General features: G+C 49.7%; 1 protein-coding gene across 5 annotated transcripts in view; it reads left to right on the top strand.

Annotated features, from left to right (window-relative positions):
- Positions 1–475: 475 nt before the first annotated feature.
- Positions 476–21,635, top strand: part of LOC128331528 (RAD52 motif-containing protein 1-like) — a 36,790-nt gene continuing 15,630 nt past the window's right edge. For 2 of the 5 annotated variants that reach the window (XM_053265059.1, XM_053265055.1), the window contains exons 1-2: positions 476–585; positions 5,983–6,357. In XM_053265059.1, coding sequence (XP_053121034.1) covers positions 6,304–6,357 — 54 coding nt within the window. In that variant the 5' untranslated portion in view covers positions 476–585; positions 5,983–6,303. Of the gene's footprint in view, positions 586–788; positions 848–5,982; positions 6,358–9,420; positions 9,554–21,635 lie in introns of those variants that run through there. The other 3 variants (XM_053265058.1, XM_053265056.1, XM_053265060.1) reach the window with 3 other exon arrangements.

Genomic DNA, 21,635 nt, shown 5'->3' with positions numbered 1-21,635 from the left:
CACTAGCTAGAGGCTAGAATGCAGCAGGTCCTCCTCGGCTGACCAGACAAGGGCAGAAGGCTCCTAATATTTATTTCAAGCCTGGCCAAGCTGGAGGATTCATTCTACCAGCTGATCACTTTCCCCATTTGTACTTCAACCTGAGTGCACCCAGTTGACACGACCTCACTAGCGGTGTTTCCTCCCTGGGCGGAACTACAATTAGGCAAGGGGAGACAGTTGTCTGGGGCCCCCACTGCCTGGAGGGGCCCCCCAAAGACACCTCACATGACTCCTCATTGCACCCTGCCCTGCCCAAATCCCCTCAGCCACTTGCCCTGTTCGTCCTCTCTCCTGCTTGTCCTGGACCACACTGGAATAGAAGCAGCCGACAAGCTGCTAGAGCTCCTTCTCCCTGCCTATCCGCTGATCAGCGGGTGGGCGGGGCTTCCAGAGAAGCCTCTGTGTAGGCCTCGCTGAAGCCTGAACTTGAGTAGGCAGGCAGACCCCCAGCAAGCCAGGAAGGAGGAGGCAGACAGAGTGGCCACCACAGTTCTCTGCAGCAGACCCTCTGCCCAGGCCAGTCAGCCACTCAGTCCTTGCCAGGTAGAATGTGAATTCCTTCTTTGTAGTGTCTCCCCCATATATAGGGATCTGCTTGCCATAGGGCTTTGATATGGGGGCAGGAGGAAGACTGAGAAGTCTCTGAATATCTATATATATATTTCTCCTGGGTGTGCCCAGGAGAAATGCATCCCGGCAGCCCAGCTGATTGGCTGGGCTGCAGGGGGCGCCTGATTGGCTGGCGCACCCAGGAGAACGGCGGTGGCGGCCATGGCCGAGGAGCCAGGCGGGCCCAACCGCGGAGGTGAGGCGGAGGCTGGAGGCTGGCGGCCGCACTCTGCCTCGCTGGCGGCGGTGACCACACTCGGGCCCCGCTGGCGGCGGGGTGGGCGGGTGGAGAGAGCCACACATTCTGAGCACTCGGCCCGGCGTATGGGGGTGGGGAAGGAGACTGGGACAGAAGGTGGGGGCGGTGGAGGCGACTGGGGCAGAAGGTGGGGGCGGCGGAGGAGACTGGGGCAGAAGGTGGGGGTGGGGAAGGAAACTGGGCAGATGGTGGGGCAGTGGAGGAGACTGGGGCAGAAGGTGGGGGCAGCGGAGGAGACTGGGGCAGAAGGTGGGGGGTGGGGAAGGAAACGGGGCAGAAGGTGGGGGCGGTGGAGGAGACTGGGGCAGAAGGTGGGGGTGGGGAAGGAAACTGGGCAGATGGTGGGGCAGTGGAGGAGACTGGGGCAGAAGGTGGGGGCAGCGGAGGAGACTGGGGCAGAAGGTGGGGGGTGGGGAAGGAAACTGGGCAGAAGGTGGGGGCGGTGGAGGAGACTGGGGCAGAAGGTGGGGGTGGGGAAGGAAACTGGGCAGGTGGTGGGGCAGTGGAGGAGACTGGGGCAGAAGGTGGGGGTGGGGAAGGAAACTGGGCAGAAGGTGGGGGCGGCGGAGGAGACTGGGGCAGAAGGTGGGAGCAGCGGAGGAGACTGGGGCAGAAGGTGGGGGGTGGGGAAGGAAACTGGGCAGATGGTGGGGCAGTGGAGGAGACTGGGGCAGAAGGTGGGGGTGGGGAAGGAAACTGGGCAGAAGGTGGGGGCGGCGGAGGAGACTGGGGCAGAAGGTGGGAGCAGCGGAGGAGACTGGGGCAGAAGGTGGGGGGTGGGGAAGGAAACTGGGCAGATGGTGGGGCAGTGGAGGAGACTGGGGCAGAAGGTGGGGGTGGGGAAGGAAACTGGGCAGAAGTTGGGGGCGGCGGAGGAGACTGGGGTAGAAGGTGGGGGCAGCGGAGGAGACTGGGGCAGAAGGTGGGGGCAGCGGAGGGGACGGGAAGAAGGCGGGGGTGGGGAAGGAAACTGGGCAGATGGTGGGGCAGTGGAGGAGACTGGGGCAGAAGGTGGGGGCGGTGGAGGAGACTGGGGCAGAAGGTGGGGGCAGCGGAGGAGACTGGGGCAGAAGGTGGGGGTTGGGAAGGAAACTGGGCAGATGGTGGGGCAGTGGAGGAGACTGGGGCAGAAGGTGGGGGGTGGGGAAGGAGACTGGGGCAGAAGGTGAGGGTGGGGAAGGAAACTGGGGCAGAAGGTGGGGGTAGCGGAAGAGACTGGGGCAGAAGGTGGGGGCGGGGAAGGAGACTGGAGCAGAAGGTGGGGGCAGCGGAAGAGACTGGGGCAGAAGGTGGGGGGTGGGGAAGGAGACTGGGACAGAAGGTGGGAGCAGCGGAGGAGACTGGGGCAGAAGGTGGGGGTGGGGAAGGAAACTGGGCAGATGGTGGGGCAGTGGAGGAGACTGGGGCAGAAGGTGGGGCGGCGGAGGAGACTGGGGCAGAAGGTGGGGGTGGGGAAGGAGACTGGGGCAGAAGGTGGGGGATGGGGAAGGAGACTGGGGCAGAAGGTGGGGCAGCGGAGGAGACTGGGGCAGAAGGTGGGGGTGGGGAAGGAAACTGGGCAGATGGTGGGGCAGTGGAGGAGACTGGGGCAGAAGGTGGGGGATGGGGAAGGAGACTGGGGCAGAAGGTGGGGGTGGGGAAGGAGACTGGGGCAGAAGGTGGGGGCAGCGGAGGAGACTGGGGCAGAAGGTGGGGGGTGGGGAAGGAAACTGGGCAGATGGCGGGGCGGCGGAGGAGACTGGGGCAGAAGGTGGGGGTGGGGAAGGAGACTGGGACAGAAGGTGGGGGTGGGGAAGGAGACTGGGGCAGAAGGTGGGGGCAGCGGAAGAGACTGGGGCAGAAGGTGGGGGTGGGGAAGGAGACTGGGGCAGAAGGTGGGGGATGGGGAAGGAGACTGGGGCAGAAGGTGGGGGATGGGGAAGGAGACTGGGGCAGAAGGTGGGGGCAGCGGAGGAGACTGGGGCAGAAGTTGGGGGTGGGGAAGGAAACTGGGCAGATGGTGGGGCAGTGGAGGAGACTGGGGCAGAAGGTTGGGGATGGGGAAGGAGACTGGGGCAGAAGGTGGGGGTGGGGAAGGAGACTGGGGCAGAAGGTGGGGGCAGCGGAGGAGACTGGGGCAGAAGGTGGGGGGTGGGGAAGGAAACTGGGCAGATGGCAGGGCGGCGGAAGAGACTGGGGCAGAAGGTGGGGGTGGGGAAGGAGACTGGGACAGAAGGTGGGGGTGGGGAAGGAGACTGGGGCAGAAGGTGGGGGTAGCAGAAGAGACTGGGGCAGAAGGTTGAGAACTAACTGGGCCTTAAGAGTGGGGGGGGAACTAACTGAGGCAGAAGGTTGGGGGGAGAACAAACTGGGCCTGAAGTTGGGGAGAGTGTACTGCCGCACAGATGCTCTGTGCGGGGTCAGCTAGTATAATTTAAAACGGATTGGAAATTTTGCTGGCTTAAAAAAAACACCTATCTAAAAAGTCCTATAAGTAGCTTGTTTCATGGCAGAAAATTACAAAAACTTCTGGAACAAACTAATATTATATTATATTTTATTTTATTTTATTTTATTTTATTTTATATTAATTCATTCATTTATAAATGCACTTATGTTCAAGTTGTTTTGCAACCCAGAAGGTCTGAGTGAGAACTGTGAAGCATGTGTTGTGCTTTTATTTTATTTTATTTTTCTTGTGTGTGAACTGCTCCGCAATAATTCACAGGGACTTCAGGGTAAATCTGGCCAACATGTGAATGCAGCACCTCCATTCCGGAGGAGATGTGTGTTAAAGGGCTTTAAAAGCCTCGTGTGAAAAACCGCCTGGAACCAAACTTGACTGAATTTGTTCAGAATTCTGAGAAAACAAACATAGGCTCACCCTGCATGGTTGAAAGTCTCCTTTGCTAATCTGCAGCGAGGGGCCCATTTTAATAATTTGTGTTTCTAGTGTGTTCTAGGCATTTAAAGTAGCACAAATATATAGTATTCAATGTATATCACTATATATTTTGAAGTGAATGTGTGTGTATTCAGTGAAATGTATTTCCAGGCAGCATACTTATTTTGAAATATCAGACTTAAATCCTTGGGAGCCTGGGGTTTGTGGAGGCCCTGGACTTTGAGCGGGGGCGGGACATTTTAAAATCTTGTCTCTGGGCCCACTCCAACCTTGCTATGCCCCTGGTTCCCTCTAATTTTTATAATCAGTGAGCTGAAAGAGTTTTGTTCTGGGAGGCAGTATCCAGGCAGTGTGTGCACTAGGGATGTGCGAAACGTTTCGGATACAAAACGTTTTGTACCCAAAACAGCCTGTTTTGGGTGTTTTGTAGACAAAACAAAACACCCATTTTCCATATCCAAAAGTTTTGTATACAAAACAAAACGTCCCTGTTTCGGCTACAAAACGTTTTGTTGTTTCAGAACACAATTTTGTGGTGATCTCTGAGTCAGTCTCCATTTTGTGTTTGACATCTCTTTGAATTTTCCAGCCTTCTGATCGGTGACCTAAATCATGGGCTGACCTGCTGACAATTCCCTCCTTGTTCCCCATTATTATTATTACATTTATATCCCGCTCTTCCTCCAAGGAGCCCAGAGCAGTGTACTACATACTTGAGTTTCTCTTTCACAACAACCCTGTGAAGTAGGTTAGGCTGAGAGAGAAGTGACTGGCCCAGAGTCACCCAGCTAGTTTCATGGCTGAATGGGGATTTGAACTCGGGTCTCCCTGGTCCTAGTCCAGCACTCTAACCACTACACCACGCTGGCTCTTTTGCTTCTTGCCACTCTTTACTGACTCCACATTGGCCAGGGGAAGGGTTGCTAACCCATGGGGTGCTGGGTTCTGCTGTTTCTGTGGTGTTCTGTGTAGATTCTCTGGTAGCATATGAGAGTGGATTCTTGTTTTTCACTGAAAATCTCATATACTACCAGAGAATCTACAATGAACACCTCAGAAACACAAAACCCAGTACCCCAAGGGCTTGTGGGTATGGAGGTGGTTGGCACCCTATGTGCACTACACAACCCCTCGCTCTGGGAAACCCCAGTGCCCCTCAAGTGGAATTATGGGGCTGCTGAAACCTCCATTATTCCCTATGGGAGAAATCTTAAAAGACATGTAAACTTCAACAATTCACAAAAGATCAGCCCTTTGCCCAATGGAGAGGAGAACTGGTCTTGTGGTTGAGCATGACTTGTCTCCATAGCTAAGCAGGATCTGCCCTGGTTGCATATGAATGGGAGACTTGATGTGTGAGCACTGCAAGATATTCCCTTCAGGGGATGAAGCCGCTCTGGGATAATTACAAATAGGGAATGGGAAGGAGCCAATGATAGTTCAGTCATAAACATGAATCTGATAGAGATTGGCTTATGAGATTTGCAAGAAGGGCAATTTAAAATGAGAAAGTCAGAGATGAGCAAGGGGGGAAGAAAGATATATTCTGGACAAGAATTGCAAGCTAATGGCATTGAAAAGAAGGATATTAGAAAAGCAGCTTTTTCACCTTTAATAGCTGCATGGCAAATGGAAATATAACAGATGAAGTTTTTCACATCACTGCACCTCCAAAGCTTCACTTTTAAAAATTTCTACCTGTTATGAAGCTGCCAAAAGCACAGGTTCCTTGCCAGAAAAGAAGGTATATTCCATGCCTAATCCAGTCCCCTTTTCTGTTGCTACCTCAGACATTTGTTCTGGTGAATTACATTTGTTCTGGTGATGTTTCTGCCATTGTGAACTTCCATGATCTCAGCAAACATCCCCAAATATTCAAAGAGAAACTTGGATAATTTAAAACTCTATATCTAGATTTTTTTAATCCCCACATTTTTTAGTCTGTTTCTCACACAGACAGCCACTACATCTAAGCATTAAATTTAGGCAATTTTTTTTAATGAACAAGATAATTAAACATTTTGCTAACATTGCTAGTATCAAGATGTACATTTTACCTTCTCCTAGATAATTCATACATACTGCTGCAAGAAAAGGCACTGGAAGCTCAATATTGATTTTTGCATAACCTATGGAGTCAAAAAGAAATTGAACTCCAAACTCTACTGAACTTTAATTTTTATTCCAGAATCAGAACTATCACTTGAAAGTCTTCATTGAACCAGAAGCAGTACTTACTGAGGCAATGGTGGGCAAAAACGGCAGGCAGAGGCAGCAGCAGCAGACACGCCGAAGCAACATCAAGGCCCCCAGCAGCAGCTGCTTAGTCTCCCCTCATCCATGTATGTAAACAGAGCCCTTCGCCTTTTCTTCCCTCACAGCACCGCACTGAAGATAGATTTCCTAGGTGGAGTCATGCAGCCCCGAAGAAGCATAACAAATACTCATTGTATTACCGTGCTGATTCTGGCGCAGGGGCGCCACGCACACTCTCTGCCCCACCCAGCCAATGGGAGAGCGCCCGCCCACCCGCCGGCGCCACCAGCCCGGATTCAGTGATCTCGTGAGTCATGCCTGTGCGAGTGTGTGTGGGGGTGCGGATGGCGGCAACGGTGAGCAGGGCCCACCCGGCGGTGCCCTCTGGGACTGAATTGTGGGGGGGGTGGTAATTTTTTTAAAAAAACTTGTGTGGTGGTTAGGGGTGGGTGGGGGACAGGGCAGGGCAGGCACTTTGCACCCCCTGCAGCTGGCGCCTAGGGCATATGCCCTGCCTGCCCCACCCTGGGTCTGCTCTTGGGAAGCTGTCACATACCGAGTCAGACCATTGGTCTATCTACTTCAGTATTATTTTCACAGACTGGCAGTGGCTTCTCCAAGGTTGCAGGCTGGAATCTCTCTCAGCCCTATCTTGGAGAAGCCAGGAAGGGAACTCAAAACTGTCTGCTCTTCCCAGAGTGGCTCCATCCCCTAAGGGGAATATCTTACAGTTCTCACACTTCTAGTCTCCCATTCATATGCAACCAGGGTGGACCCTGCTTAGCTAAGGGGACAAGTCATGCTTGCTACCACAAGACCAGCTTTCCACAAGACCAGCTCTCCATTTCAAAAGCGTCAATGCCTTTTCTATCTTGCTTCTTCAAATTCCAGCTTTCGCATCCATAGAGTGTCACGGGGAAAACCATTGGTAGCCTTGTGGTACCAAAAGTCTTGTGGTAGCAAGCATGAATTCTTCTCTTTGCGAAGAGAGTCCACCCTGGTTTGCATTTGAATGGGAGACTACATGTGAGCACTGTAAGATATTTTTCTTAGAGGATTGGCTCGCTTTGGGCAGAGCACCTGCATGCATAGAGCACCACTAGCTTTTCTCCTTGTTATATTACTTCTAAATAGAGAGTTATAGAGTGAAAGGGCCCTGAAAGGCAGCCATGCCTCCTAAGAATTTGCTGAGCTGCTACAAGGACAACATAGAATTTGACTGTGTTGTTCAAGGGATGGATGAACATGCGCATGAGAGCTTGCGGATGCTACCTGGCAGCCTGGGGGTGGAGGCATTGCCTCCCCCAGAAAATCCAGAGGAGGGATTGAGCCCCACCACCCCTATCTTGCAGCCGGCGGGGGCATTGCCCCCTCTGGGAAATCCCAGAGGAGACCCCCACCAAGTTTATGACCGTGTGTGTGTGTTTGTGTGTGTGCGCTTCAACAGAGCCAGATCACAGAGGGTATTTTAATTACAGTACTAAACCCTTGGGGGAAAGGGAGGTGTGGTGTCCCACCTCCTCTAGGAAACTACTGGCCACAAGCAAAACATGGAAGTGAGCTTCATGTGAACCTACACAAAAGAGAACTCGGGGCAGAGAGGGGAGGGGCTGCTTCCCAAATGCTGCGAGTCTAACTCAAAGTGGCTTCACTGGCCAGATAGTCTGAGAACTAGAAGTCCTGTCTGTAAAGACTCCAGGAGAGTCGCTTGGTTCTTGTACTGATAGGAAAGGAAAGGAAAGACTGTGCCGGCGACCACAGAGCCATGTGGCTTTCTTGCTAGAATACAGGAGTGGTTTACCATTGCCTTTCTCAGTATGAGATGATGCCTTTGCCATTGCCACTGAAGTGAGCATCCACCTCCAGCACCTTCCTAGATTGCTGCTGCCCAGTATAGGTGACTGCAAATATATATTTACTAGGCACAGTTGGGGAAGAACACTGGTGGGGATTCCAACTAACAGCCTCGTGCTCCCTAGGCAAGCTGCTTCCACAGCACCACAGTGATACGAGGTAATCAATAATACACTTTTGACTGTCATTCTCTTTAGAAGAGAGACATACTGCTGAGAGTGTTCAGCGAAAGAGCATAGGGTGGTCAGCGTATTCTTGAGGCCCTCTAGCCTGCCTATAATATCATCCTGTTCATTTCTTGGCAATATTCCAAAGGAATCAATCAGACTTTCCTCTGTTGAAACATTCAAGTCCTCTTTTGGGCTGTGGGCCAGAGCTGATTTCTTAGTAGGTTGTTCTTCTTTAGCCTCTGGCAAGGCTGAGGACTGATTAGAAATGGCAACAGAGTCCATGCCAGGCTGCTCATCTAGAGTCAGAGGTATTGGATTCAGAGGTGCATCTAGACACTTTTGGAGCCTGGACCTAAAGGCCTTTGGGGCACCCTACCCCCTCGCTGAAAGATCAGCATCATCCCACTGCCCACCCCCACCCCACCCCAATACAAACACAGTCTTTTAAACATGTGAGTTCCTGAGGGCACTAACAGCAACTGAATTCACATGAATATAAGTGTGTAAAACAAGTATATTTATGCAAATATGCATTAGTAGAAACATTTCGACATGCAACTTAACATATCCCCATCCTACATTTTGCCACACAAAAGGAACCCGAATCTGTGATGACCCATTCATGCATGCAAATTGTTACTGGATACTGCAGTCATAAAGTGATAAACATGTATGTGTAAAGCAGTTACACATAAATAAGAGGTCACTTGACTGTCAATGACTGGAGTCACCAGGGGCAAAGGGCAGATTCCATTCCCAAACACATACCTTTAGTGTGTCATCCATAAGGCAAATGATTGAACCTGTAGTCCTATAGGCAAAAGTAATGAACTTGGAGATAGTATTCCAGGGAGGGCAAAACCTGCCCTCCATTTCTGACACTGGGGAGTCAGGCCCCCAATGTCAGGGGTCCTGCAAGGGGTCTCTGTCAGTCTTCCATCTAACAGGGATTCTCAGATGTTGATGACTACAAATCCCAGAATCCCCAGGTGGAATGGCTTTTGCTTGTGGATTATGGGAGTTGTAGTCAACAACATCTGGGAATCCCTGTTAGAGGGAACACTGGTCTCTGTGTGTGTTTGTGCGCGAGCATGTGCAATGTGCCTCTTGCAACATAAGTTCTCCTTACACACACACACACACACACACACACACACCAGCTGTCATAATGACAGGCATTTTGCTAGTGAAACAATACAGGCCACATGGCTTTGTCTCCATCACCGGCTTGCCTGCACACCCACTTTAAAAAAGCTTTACTGAAATCAGTTGCAGCCCCCCCTGAAAAGGGGGGGGGGTAAAGGGGGAGGGAGTGCAGAGGTTTCTTCTGGGGAGGTGCAGGAGAAAGAAAAAGCCCAGGCAGCGATCAGTCACCCACCTACTGGCTGTTGTATGGTGATGCAGCCGCTGCCCTTCTGTGGAGGGAGTCTCAACTAACTTTCCTATGTGTGGTGTTACCAGAATTGCCTCAGAATGCTGGTGAGACATTCCAACTATGATTTTGTCCAAGGTGGGGGAATTAACTTGGCTTGAGGGAGCAATTCTGTTACAGTATCAATGTGAGCAAGTTTGGTGATTGGAAAAGATGAGGCAGAAAGGCAATACAACAGCTTTCTTTAGGCATAAATTGGGGAGTACAGGAAGGCAAACTTGAGGCAAAGCAGAGGCAGGATGCCTCTGAGTACCAGTTGCAGGGGAGTAACAGCAGGAGAGAAGGCACGCCCTCAACTCCTGCCTGTGGCTTCCAGCGGCATCTGGTGGGCCACTGTGCGAAACAGGATGCTGGACTAGATGGGCCTTGGGCCTGATCCAGCAGGGCTGTTCTTATGTTCTTAAAGCTATAAATCTTGACTGATCGTCTCAACAAGAATCTCGCTTAGGATCCAAATTGCAGGTTAAGGCTTGCTGTGGAGAAAGTGTTTGAAGGCAGAAACAGAGAGAAGAGAAAGGGGGTGAGGACTCGCTCAGAGAGGCAGAAGGTTAGCTTTACCTGTCCTCAGGCCTGACCTTGGAGCCCCGGGCCCTGTATTTGGAGGGGCCCCCGCTGTGCCAGCGAGCGGCGGGCAGCTTCACAGACTGCCCGTACGCTTGGCTCCTGGCTGCGGTGTATGCGGCAGCCACTGCGGCTGCCCACCGCTACCATGTGTGCTTGCCTGGGGGGGGCAGCTTTGCTCTGAAATGGGGCCACGCACTCCATTTCAGAGCAAATACTGGCAGTTCTGCGTTCACAGCATGGCCAGGAGCTGCTTTCCCTGCCTTAAGGCAGGGAGAGCAGCTCCCGGCCCCTGCTGCGCTCGCAGCGCTAGCTGGCGTTTGCTCTGAAATGGGGCACGTGGCCCCTGCTGTGTTTGACATCAGATGCTGCTGACGTCAGACACAGGGGATGGGCACCTTTGCCCCGAGCCCTGCACCCTCCAAGGGATGACGCTGTCTGTCCTTGTTCTGGTGGCGTGTTCGGGACCTCCATATTTATAGGCAATACAGTGGCGCAGTGGGGAAATGCTTGACTAACAAGCAGAAGGTTGCTGGTTCAGATCCCCGCTGGTACTATATTGGGCAGCAGCAATATAGGAAGATGCTAAAAGGCATCATCTCCTACTGTGCGGGAGGAGGCAAAGGTAAACCCCTCCTGTATTCTAGCAAAGAAAACCACAGGGCTCTGATGTTTTCTAGAGTTTAAGGGTCCACGTTTAAACCATTGTATTCCAACTATTTTACATCAGAAATTTACTAGATTTGGTGGGGTGGTGTTTCTTGTCACCCATTTGATGTCTGCAAACCATGTTCAGTTTTATGACCAATAGAATGTATTGGGCTTATAATAGTAGAATATTGAAACAACTCTTCGTCTAAATGATAATTGTAGAAGAATTTAAAATGAATTTGAACTACAAATCAGTATGTATTGGGGTCTCAGATTGATTCATGCAGTACAATCATTGGCTTTATAATGGAAAACTAGATTACTACTTTGGGCACAGTCCATGAGGGCTTAAAACATATTTCAACTGAATGTGCACATATTTGGCCGATTGTATCCCTTTCAAAACTCCTAACAGCTGATTATTGCATTATACAAGTCTACTCATTATTATTATTATTATTTACATTTATATCCCGCTCTTCCTCCAAGGAGCCCAGAGCGGTGTACTACAGACTTGAGTTTCTCTTTCACAACAACCCTGTGAAGTAGGTTAGGCTGAGAGAGAAGTGACTGGCCCAGAGTCACCCAGCTAGTTTTATGGCTGAATGGGGATTTGAACTCGGGTCTCCCCGGTCCTAGTCCAGCATGCTAACCATTACACCACGCTGGCTGATTATTGCATTATACAAGTCTACTTATGTGAAAAAAGAATTGTTGGAGAAGGGAATAGAACTGGGATCAGCAGTTTGCATACTTGGGCAAATGTCAGGACTCCAAAACCCTGGGAGGGCCCGTTGATGTCTCCATTACCACTGGGGCCCTTAAACTCTTCACTCCTTTCTGGAGTTCCTTTCAGTAGTGGGAGATGCCATTTTAATTACCTCCAGTGCTGCAGACTGCAGTCCCCCATGTAAACACCAATTGGTGCTCCCCTCTTATAGCAAAAATTATTTGCACCAATGGGAGCTCCCCTCTTGTAGCAAAAATTATTTGCTAACCACAGAGTACCAATCAGGACTGGGACTGTGGTGGTGGCAAAGTCCCCCTCCCCCCGCCACATATATAACATGTTTTTCAAAAATTAAAATTAAAAATATCACGGTTCTGAACTGGGGCATGTTCTCCTCACAGTTGCTATTTAGGAAATAAAAAACCAAGCACAAGGCCAAGCATGTGTTTAACATAACATGTGGCTTAACCCTCAGAAGAAGAGCCACAATCTTGCATACGCTCTGTCCTTCCACGCCATACCTGGTGTGACTACCCTTCCTGATTCCTGCTCTGGGTCCTGTTTTTGCTATGAAAGTATGCGGGGAGTGCACTTTGCGGTATATTGGGACTCAGAGCTGCTCTGAAATTAAGACGCTTTAACATACTCGGCCGTCCTATAAAGTCAGAAAAGCGGACAATAGTTTGTCAGTTGTCACTTCTCCTGTATGACAAGGTAGCTTAAACTATTGTCAACTCGTGTTGCTATATAGGAGTGCCAAGTTAAAGCTGCTTAATTTCAGGAGCAGTTCCAAAGCGGAGCCAGCAAATCTGTCTATACCTTGAGGCCTGTGTAGATTAGTAACAGGACTTACACAAGTACCTGTCAGGCTGACCTTGATACTGCAATGATTTCACAGAAGGCCAGACAAATTCCAGGAAATATAACTCCCCCATGCTGTTCTACCAGTTCTCTAAGGTGAAATAAATTACAGATTCATTCAAGGTGTTTATTTCACTTGAATTAAACATTTCAACATGATTTCACAAACATTATTTCATGTTTGTGAAATCAGATTTCAAATTGAACAATGCAGGATGAGGATGCAAGAAAGCCATGAATTAACTGACTGATGTGAATAAAGGGGAACCAATCTGTTGAACCACCTTAAGTGGCGCAGTGGGGAAAGATGGATGTATGAAAGGCATCATCTCAAACTGCGTGGGAGGAGGCAATAGCAAACCCCTCCTGTATTCTACCAAAGAAAGCCACAGAGCTCTGTGGGCGCCAGGAGTCGAAATTGACTTGACGGCACACTTTAAAACCAATCTGTTACTTAAAAAAATATTACTGAACAGCACTATTTCCTGGTGCATTCTTGATCCTATGTCATTCTGGACACTTCCTCACATTAGTGATGCATCATGCAAGAAACAGGTATTTATCAGTTTACAAGTTGATGGACCAACAGGGAGTACTAGTTTATACATTCAGCAAAACTGAGTGGTAAAGAACTGTGCCACTTTAGGGAGGGGAACAGGAATGTCCAGAACCGAGGTTCGTGCTCTGGTTCTGAGCCAAACCAGTTCTGAGCTGTGGGGAGGGGAGTGGCGAATGGGATCTTTTAAAAAAAGGAAAAAAGAGGAGAGCAGGTCCTTACCGAGGTTCATGCACTGGTTCGGCAGTGTGGGGAGGGGAGCAGCGAGCAGGATCTTTTAAAAGAGGAGAGCAAGTCCTTACCTGCTCTCTGCCGCCTCATGCAGCTTCCTGCTGCAACGGCGCTGTCCCTAAAAACCTGCATGCGGCACTGGCACACACATGGTGTCCACACACATGTGGGCTCCATTGGCATGGTCAGCATGGTGTTGTTGCTGACCACACAAATGGCACCCGCACATACACAGATGCCATGTGTGTGCCGGTGGCACATGTGAGAGAGCCAGTGTGGTGTTTTGGTTAGAGTGCTGGACTAGGACTGGGGAGACCCGAGTTCAAATCCCCATTCAGCCATGAGACTTACTGGGTGACCCTGGGCCAGTCACTTCTCTCTCAGCCTAACCTACTTCACAGGGTTGTTGTGAGGAGAAACTTAAGTATGTAGTACACTGCTCTGGGCTCTTTGGAGGAAGAGTGGGATATAAATGTAAAAAATAATAAATAAATGTGGGTTCTTGGGGACAGCGCCATTGCAGCAGGAAGCTGCATGTGGCGGCACAGAGTGGGTAAGGACCTGCTCTCCTCTTTTTAAAAGATCCCACTTGCCCCTCCCCTCCCCGCAGAGTCGAACCAGTGCATGAACCTCGGTTCGTGCACATCCCTATAGGAGAACCACATATTTCTGTACTCCCCCGTCTAAACGACTCTTTACATATACAAACTTGGCATGTTTGCCAAGTGAATTCAATGGGACTGACTCAATCCAGGCGGTGGACTACCTCCCCTTGCCCCCCTCTGGACACATGTGGGGCACTTTCCCCCTCCTCTCTCCCATTGGGGCACTTCTGCTTCACCTCTTCCCTTCTTCTCCCCCCCCCATGGGCTCTTCTCCTCCTTCCTTCCCCCACTCCACATCAGAGTATCTATCACACACACACACACACACACACACACACACACCGCCCTCTTCACTCACCTCCCAGCAGGTTTCCTCATAATCTCTTCATCCTCCCAGAAAAGGAAGTCACTAAAGGAGAAAGCAAATAGTGGGATGCTCTAGCTAGCACATCCCCAGTACTTGTCTTCTCCTTCACTGACTTTCTCTTCTAGAAGGAGGAAAAGATGATGATAGGGAAGCTGGCTGCCTGCTGAGGCAGCATGGGGTGTGGGGAGAGGGGCACCTTAGAGGGGCAAGGGGGGTGGTGGTCTCCTTGCTGACTCCAGACCTGGTGGTCTAATCCGTGATTCTCTTGGAACTGAAACTTACCTGGAATTGTTGTCTGATGGCCCTGAGAATCCTGGGTAAACTGAGATAGTTGGAGGACATGTAGTTTTGGTCTCCTGTCTGTGTATTTGCATCATGCTTTAAGGCAATTCGAACTACCCACTGTTTATGCTCTTTTATCTGTTAGTCTTCTCTTTTTGTCTCTCTGTACCTCATAGCACAGATCTTCTGGGACCAAAATAAAGTAAATTCCAAAAACAACAACTAGATATCAGGGGAAATTTTCTCTCTGGCATGCTAGTTTTCTATGGTTGGGGATTCTTTTGTACAGAGAAACATTTGACCATGTGAGTGCTGGCTTGAGCACTGGAGCTGCTTGAAATGAGACTGCCAGTCGTGCTCCTGATGCTGGCCTTGCCTCCCTCACTGGTGTCACTCTTCCCCATCTTACAGCTGCTGTTTCCTTGCCAGCCACTTCACTTGCTTTTTCCCTCCCTCTCTTCCCCATAGGGATGTGCAAACCAGTTTGATGTTGAGCCGGCTCAGTATCATATTGGTTTGGTTTGACAGTTCAGGGTTGAACAGAACCACTCCCTGTTCAGTGCAACCCTGGACTGACCCCCACCCCCTGGCCATTCAGGAGGTTCACAAGCATTTTGCTTTAAAAATATTATTTTTTAGTATTTAACCCCTCCAGGGGGCTTCTCCAAGGCCATGGGAGGGGGTCCATGGAGGTTCCCCCGCCCCTTGCAGACCTTCCTCATGCCATAAATCACCCAGCTCAGGCATTCTTCTGCCTGTTCCTGAACTGGGCAATTTTTAGCACAGGGAAGGCCGGCGGGGGAAGGGGGAACCTCTGCAGACCCCTTCATGGCCTCAGAGAAGGACCCCAGAGGGGGTAAGTACTAAAAATATATTTTTTACAAAATATTCACAAACCACCCCCCTCTGAACCAAACCGAACCGGAGTGGGTTCGATGCAGGGTAAAACTGAACTGGCCCAGTTCGGATCCAGTTTGGACTCAAACCGAAGAGGGCCAGCCAGTTTTGTGCACACCCCTACTTCCCCATGCACAAGGAAGACAGCAAGAGAGAGAGAGAAAGCCATTCAGCAAGTGAAACACAGGCAAAGATACGGAAGTTGTGCGATGCAGAAGAGTGGCGCAAGGGAGGCAGGCTGGCTGGCCCCAGCCACCGATGCTGGTATTAGTGTCAGGAGCCTGGCCAAGGTCCGTAGCAGTGGGGTAGCTATAATTGAGCAGATGGGTTCAAAGAATCAGGGGCCCCCAGCTCCTGAGGCGCCCCCAGCTCCATCCCTCCCTACTTTCTTCATTCTCTCCCTCACTCTGCCAGGCCACGGGGGAGAGGGGTGAACATGGGCCCCCTCTCTCCTAGCTATGCCCCTGGTCAGTAGTAGGTGGGTGGGAGATGGCAAGGAGCCGAGAAGTGGCAGGTGGAGTCAGGCAAGTGAAATGATACACTTGCGGGGTGGGGCAGAATATCCTCACTCACCACCCCATGGGAGTTCTCCACACAGCAAGCTTTACCATGAGTTTTCTGCAAGGCTTTACTGCGAACTCAAAGTTATTCCAAAAACCCAATGCAAAAAGTGGATTTTTTTTACCCCAGATGTAAATTGGGCTGCACTCTAACACACAGTGAAAAAACCTGAATTTTGTGTGAAGTGCTCCTCTATACACAGGGACTTCAGGGTAAATTTACCCGATACGTGAACACCCCCCCCCCCCATTCTGGAGGAGATGTGAACTAAAGCCCTGTTTGAAAAACTTCAGGTCTGTTGCTTCACCTTGCCTCATAGGTGAGCTGCCTCTGCTCCCAGTGTGTGGTATAGTTTGTTTGTTTATTTATTTATTTCTACATTTATATCCCGCTCTTCCTCCAAGGAGCCCCGAGTGGTGTACTACATCCTTGAGTTCCCACATTGGCTTACTACCTCAGATGGTTGAAAGAACCAGGTTTAAAATGTCATTATGCAGCAAGAGAGGAGAATGTATTCTGTAGGATGCAGAGAGAGAAGAAGCTAACAGAGAGAGGGCTTCAGAAAGACCTCTGGTGCAGAGAAAAGAGAAAGAAAATAAAAAGGGAAATCCTGTGAACTGGAGAAAAAGAAATGGGATAACTGAGAGCAGAGGTGCACCTAGGCAATTTTGGAGCCTGGACCTGAAGGCCTCTGGATGCGCACACACACACACACCCCACCACAAGTTAAGCATCATCCCTCTACACACACACCATGACACTTGCAGCACTGTATTTTTAACACATGGGTTGTTGAGGGCACAAAGAGCAACATAGCTCACAAGAGTGTAAGAGTATTATAAAAGTATATTTATGCAAATATGCATTAGCAGAAACATTTCAACACGCAACTTAACATAGTCCCATCCCACACATTTCTTTCCCCACCCTCACTCCCTCTGTCTCTAAAGTAGATGTCATGCTTGGCTGCCCAGTACTTTGCAGGCTGGCAGCACGGTGACCACACTCCCTGGGACAGACTAAAGAAGATTTGGGGGGCCTCCAGGGGGTGTGGAAGCCCTGGACTTCTTCCCGGAAGTCCAGGTGTAAGAACACCTGTGACTGAGATAGGGAGCTGTAGAGAGACGTCTGGGTGATGAAACAGAAAAAGAACCAACCAAGAACAGGATAACCAAGCTCTCTGGTGGCTGTTTGTACAATAATCTAGAGAGGAGATCCCATCACTGATCAGTATTGTTTCATCTAGTTTAGCCCTGAGAGGCAAGAAGGCAAGAAGATGGTACAGCTACAAGGGGGGCACTTCCAGGTGGGCTACTTATGAGAGGGACTTGGTCATGCTTGGTTCACTCACTCTTTTGTGATGGGCTGGGTTTAGTTTAGTTTAGTTCAGTTTAGTGTTACAGTTATTGTTGTGAGCTGCCCTGAGCAGTAGTGTACTGGAGGGGTGGGGTATACATATCTATATATTTAATTATCTAAGGCATAGCCGTGGCTAGTCCTATGTGTGGCAGCCCTCGCCAGAGTTCGCGAGCAGCTGCCAGATAGCCATGGGTATGCCGCAACTTCTGGTGGAAGCCAGCAACAGGGAGTGCTGTTAAGTGGCATCGGAAGCATGGGAACATAGGAAGCTGCCTTCTACCAAGTCAGACCATTGGTCCATCTAACTTAGTGTTGTCTACACAGAGTGGCAGTGGCTTCTCCATGGCTGCAGACAGGAGTCTCTCTCAGCCCTATCTTGGAGATGCTAGGGAGGGAACTTGGAACCTTCTGCCTGCAAACATGCAGGTGCCCTTCCCAGAACGGCCCCATCCCATGAGGGGGAATATCTTACAGTTCTCACACATGTCTCCCAGATGTGCAGAGGAGGAGGAGGAGGAGCAAGGGAAGGCAGTGAGGAGCTGGGCAGAGCAGGCTGATGGATAGCGATGGTGGGGTGGGGCAGTGGGTGGGCGCCAGCAGGAGCAGCAGCAGCTGGCTAGTCAGCTGGAAGGGAGAGAGGGAAGGGGAGTCAAGCAGTCCCCAGGGGTGGAGTGGCCTGTGTTCCAAGGATACCTTGAGATACTGGTAGCTCCGCCCCTGTCCAGTGCCTTGAGCCATTAGTCTTTCAAATTACATTTTTAAAGATTGCTGTCTTTAACACAGAGACAACTTCTTTTCTCCCATTGCTGGGCTGTATGAACATTGTTTCAGCTTGATTTCACTGACATTCTGGTATGTATAGGGTGAAACATTCCATTGTGCAACTGTGGATTTTTTATCTTCTTGTCAAGAGTTAAATACCGTGACTGGAAGGCACTCTATATTTTCCTCAAAGGTCATAAGCAAATAACAGTGTTAAGTGTTGAAACCAGATATGTCAACAAAATAGCCTATCTGGGTTTTTTTCAAGTAAGCCACCACTCGTGAATGATAGAGGGGAATTTGTAGGATGCTGGTCACTAGCCAAAATGAGTTCATTGTGTTCTAGGAGACAGCTTGATGTTGTAATCAAGATGATGTCTGTTCTGTGCAAACATATGCCATTGGGATTCTGCGCATTCATCTTAGTCCAGTAAGAAAGATCTGTGTGGATAAGCAGCTTTCTGGGTGTGTTGCTGATGCACATTTCCAGCTGGATTGTGATGTTCCATTGAACTAGTGGGAGACATTTTTTGATGTGAATGGGGTTGGCCATCCATCCAGTTGATAGCCATAACTAGTTGCTTGTGACAGGGGTGGATCTTCTCTATGGGCAAAGTGGGCAGGGCTCGCCTTATATTTCTCAGTCAGCAATGTTGTCTCTGCCTCCATTTTATGTGCCTACTGCCTCACCTCCCTCTGTTGTTCCCTACAGCTCTTGTCTGCAGCCTGCTGCTGCTTTAAGAGCTATGAAGTGGGCGACAGTAGCACCAACCTCAAAGAACAAATGAAAAGTCCCAGATCTTTTAAAATATTAATAAGGCACAGGGTGGATTAAGGCAGGATGACTTCACTAGCAAGCCAGAGGTTGCCAGTTCGAATCCCCACTTGTACTTATATCAGGCAGCAGTGATATAGGAAGATACTGAAAGGCATTATCTCATACTGCATGGGAGATGGCAATGGTAAACCCCTCCTGGATTCTACCTCCTGGATTCTACTCCTGGCGACTCTGTGCTCACCAGGAGTCGACACCGACTTGATGGCACACTTTATTTATTTATTTATTTATTTATTTATTTATTTATTTATTTGAGTAATATACCACCCTTCCCAAATGGCTCAGGGTGGTTTACAACAGGATAAAAACAATTACAACTAGTTAACAATTAACTTTACCTTTAATAAGCATGCTCACTTTTATTTTGCAAAATGAGTGGTCCTAGGAGCTAACCAGGTTTTTCTCTGGATTGTGGCCAGTATTTGTAACTTTAATATGCCCACTGGGGGTTATGGTTCATTGGGCAAAGATTAAAGATGTGATCGCTATAAAAACCATTTGTCTCTTGCTAGGGTGGACACCCTGGGTAAGTGGTGGGCACCCAAGGCAGGCAGAGAATGGCACCCAGCTGTTCAGCAGGCATGGCGTAGGGGGAGGGTGTCCCCATGCATCTTTGCTTCCAGGGTGTCCTCTAAGTTATAGGTGATGGTTCATAGCTGCTGCAAGCATCATTGAAAAACCTGTGGTTTTTCTCTTTATTTATTGATGCATTTTTAAATAGGCAGGTATCACTGCCCTTTTATGCACGTGTTCTCCACTTTTGTAGCTGGTCTCTGCTTTGCCTGTGGCTTATCTAGGGGATTGGAACTTGGATTTCCCCACTCCGGTCCATCACACTATCCACTGTACTACTCGGGCTCAGAGTTATTGCTTCTCGTTCTTGTTTATTAGTAGTAGTATTCCTTTTTGAAATACTCAAGCAGACAAAGCTGCCCTGGTGACTTCAGAATGCATTTACTCTCCACAGAAGCAGCCTTGTGTAGCTGCTCTGTGCTTTACTTGTGGCTTGTACCATTCTTTTCCTGTGTGTATGCTCAGGTTTTGATCCTGTTGTGTTAGATAGAAATCTATGCACTTCTGAAGTCCTTTTAAGCAGCACTATAAAGCAACGGATGTTTTCCATATTTCTCTATATTTCTGCTGATGAGCAATTGAAATGTGTGTGCTTGTGTGTGTGTGTGTTTGTATTTTGATTCCACTCATCAGCTACCAATCAACACTTTGCCAGTTATTGTTAAGGCACCCACCTACTCCTGGCTCCATCTCTGCAGCTGCCCCAAATTTGGCTCCACCTCTCACTACCTGTGGCTTCACCCATCACCTGCCCTGCCTAGCGCCCCCAAGTCCCAGCAACCACAGCCGCCACTGGCTTGTGACTAGTCTTGATCAGTGCCAAATCCTATATAGCAGAAGAGAACAACATATACGTTAACCACCAGTACATGGCCTAATTGACATTTCATAATTCCTTGGAACTGTCAAACCAAGGAAATGTAAGGCATGAAACAATCAGTTTTCTTAAAAAATAAATGCAAAGGGTGACCCGTTCAGTTTAATGGGGCTGAACAACAGAACTTTGCTCTTAGCATCCAAAAATCGTGTCAGGGCACAGGTAAGAAAATTGTTTTACCGAGAAGAGTGGAATATGGTGCATTTTTACGCGCCCCGCCCCCCCACCCTTCCTCAAGGGGAAATTTCCATGCAAATATTATAGTTGTCACTGCTGATGAAATCAGCAGATTGAAACAGTTGTTATTGCACATATCCAAAGTGCTAAGAAAATGTCCAGTGAATTGGAGTTCTCCAGAACTCAGGAGGATGTTAAGAAAAATGGTGGGGGGGAGGGGTGTGTGTGACAGAAGCTGGGCAGGCATATAGCAGGGTTGAAAGTTGCCCCAGGGGAAAGTTGAAGATTGGCCTGCTGCCCCTCTACCCCCTTGCTCACCTGCCCCCTCCCTCTCTCCCTTGCCTGCTCTCTTGCCTGGCCCTCCCTCACGTGCCTGCTTGCTCGCCCACTCCCTCCCTTGCCCACCTACCTGCTTGCCTGCCCCCTCGCTCGCTCACTCGCTCGCTCTCTCTCACCCAGCCAACGCTCCCTCCCTCATTCCCTCGCCCACTAACCCACTCCCCTTGCTGGCAGATGAGCACACTGCAGTAGGACTGCAGCATTGGGAGAGCACATCCATTAACCCTTTCTGCCGGTGGCCCGTGCTAGTGAGCAGCAAGTGACCAGCACCCAGCACAGGGGAGGCAGGAGGAGGTGGTAGGTGGCCCACCCAGGCATCAGTGGCTCATGTACCGCTGCGCCACCTGCCCATGTCATAGCTACACGCCTGGAGCTGGGCATGCTTTGATAGCCTCAAAGTCTTCCGGTCATGTCAGTCCAGCTTTTGAATTCAAAGTATGTGCCAGGATTGCACCAGGGATTGAACTCAGAAATTAAGTTGTGGTTCCTGATGTGGCAGGCTTGCTGGGCTTCAGTTTCCTGAAACTAAAGGCCGTTCTAGCTGCTGTTTTATTCCAACATGAAGACTGTTTGTTTTACTATGTGTCCAGGGCAGGTTCTCCTCATTATGTACCTTCTTTGTGCAATCTGTAGGGAAATCTCTGAAATACCCATTCCTTTCCTGATCACGATGTGACTTGAGTGCGGCGGTAACAAGTGTGCAATGAGGAAAGATGATGATGATGATTGAGGATTGACATTTTATATCCTGCTCTTCCTCCAAGGAGCCCAGAGCAGTGTACTACATACTTAAGTTTCTCCTCACAACAACCCTGTGAAGTAGGCTAGGCTGAGAGAGAAGTGACTAGCCCAGAGTTCACCCAGCAAGTATCATGGAGGAATGGAGAGCTGAACTCAGGTCT

The sequence above is a fragment of the Hemicordylus capensis genome, chromosome 6, assembly GCF_027244095.1.
Source record: "Hemicordylus capensis ecotype Gifberg chromosome 6, rHemCap1.1.pri, whole genome shotgun sequence".
In the NCBI taxonomy this organism is placed as follows: Eukaryota; Metazoa; Chordata; class Lepidosauria; order Squamata; family Cordylidae; genus Hemicordylus; species Hemicordylus capensis.
The sequence above is the reverse complement of the archived record's forward strand: the minus strand, read 5'-3'. Positions and strand labels throughout refer to the sequence as shown.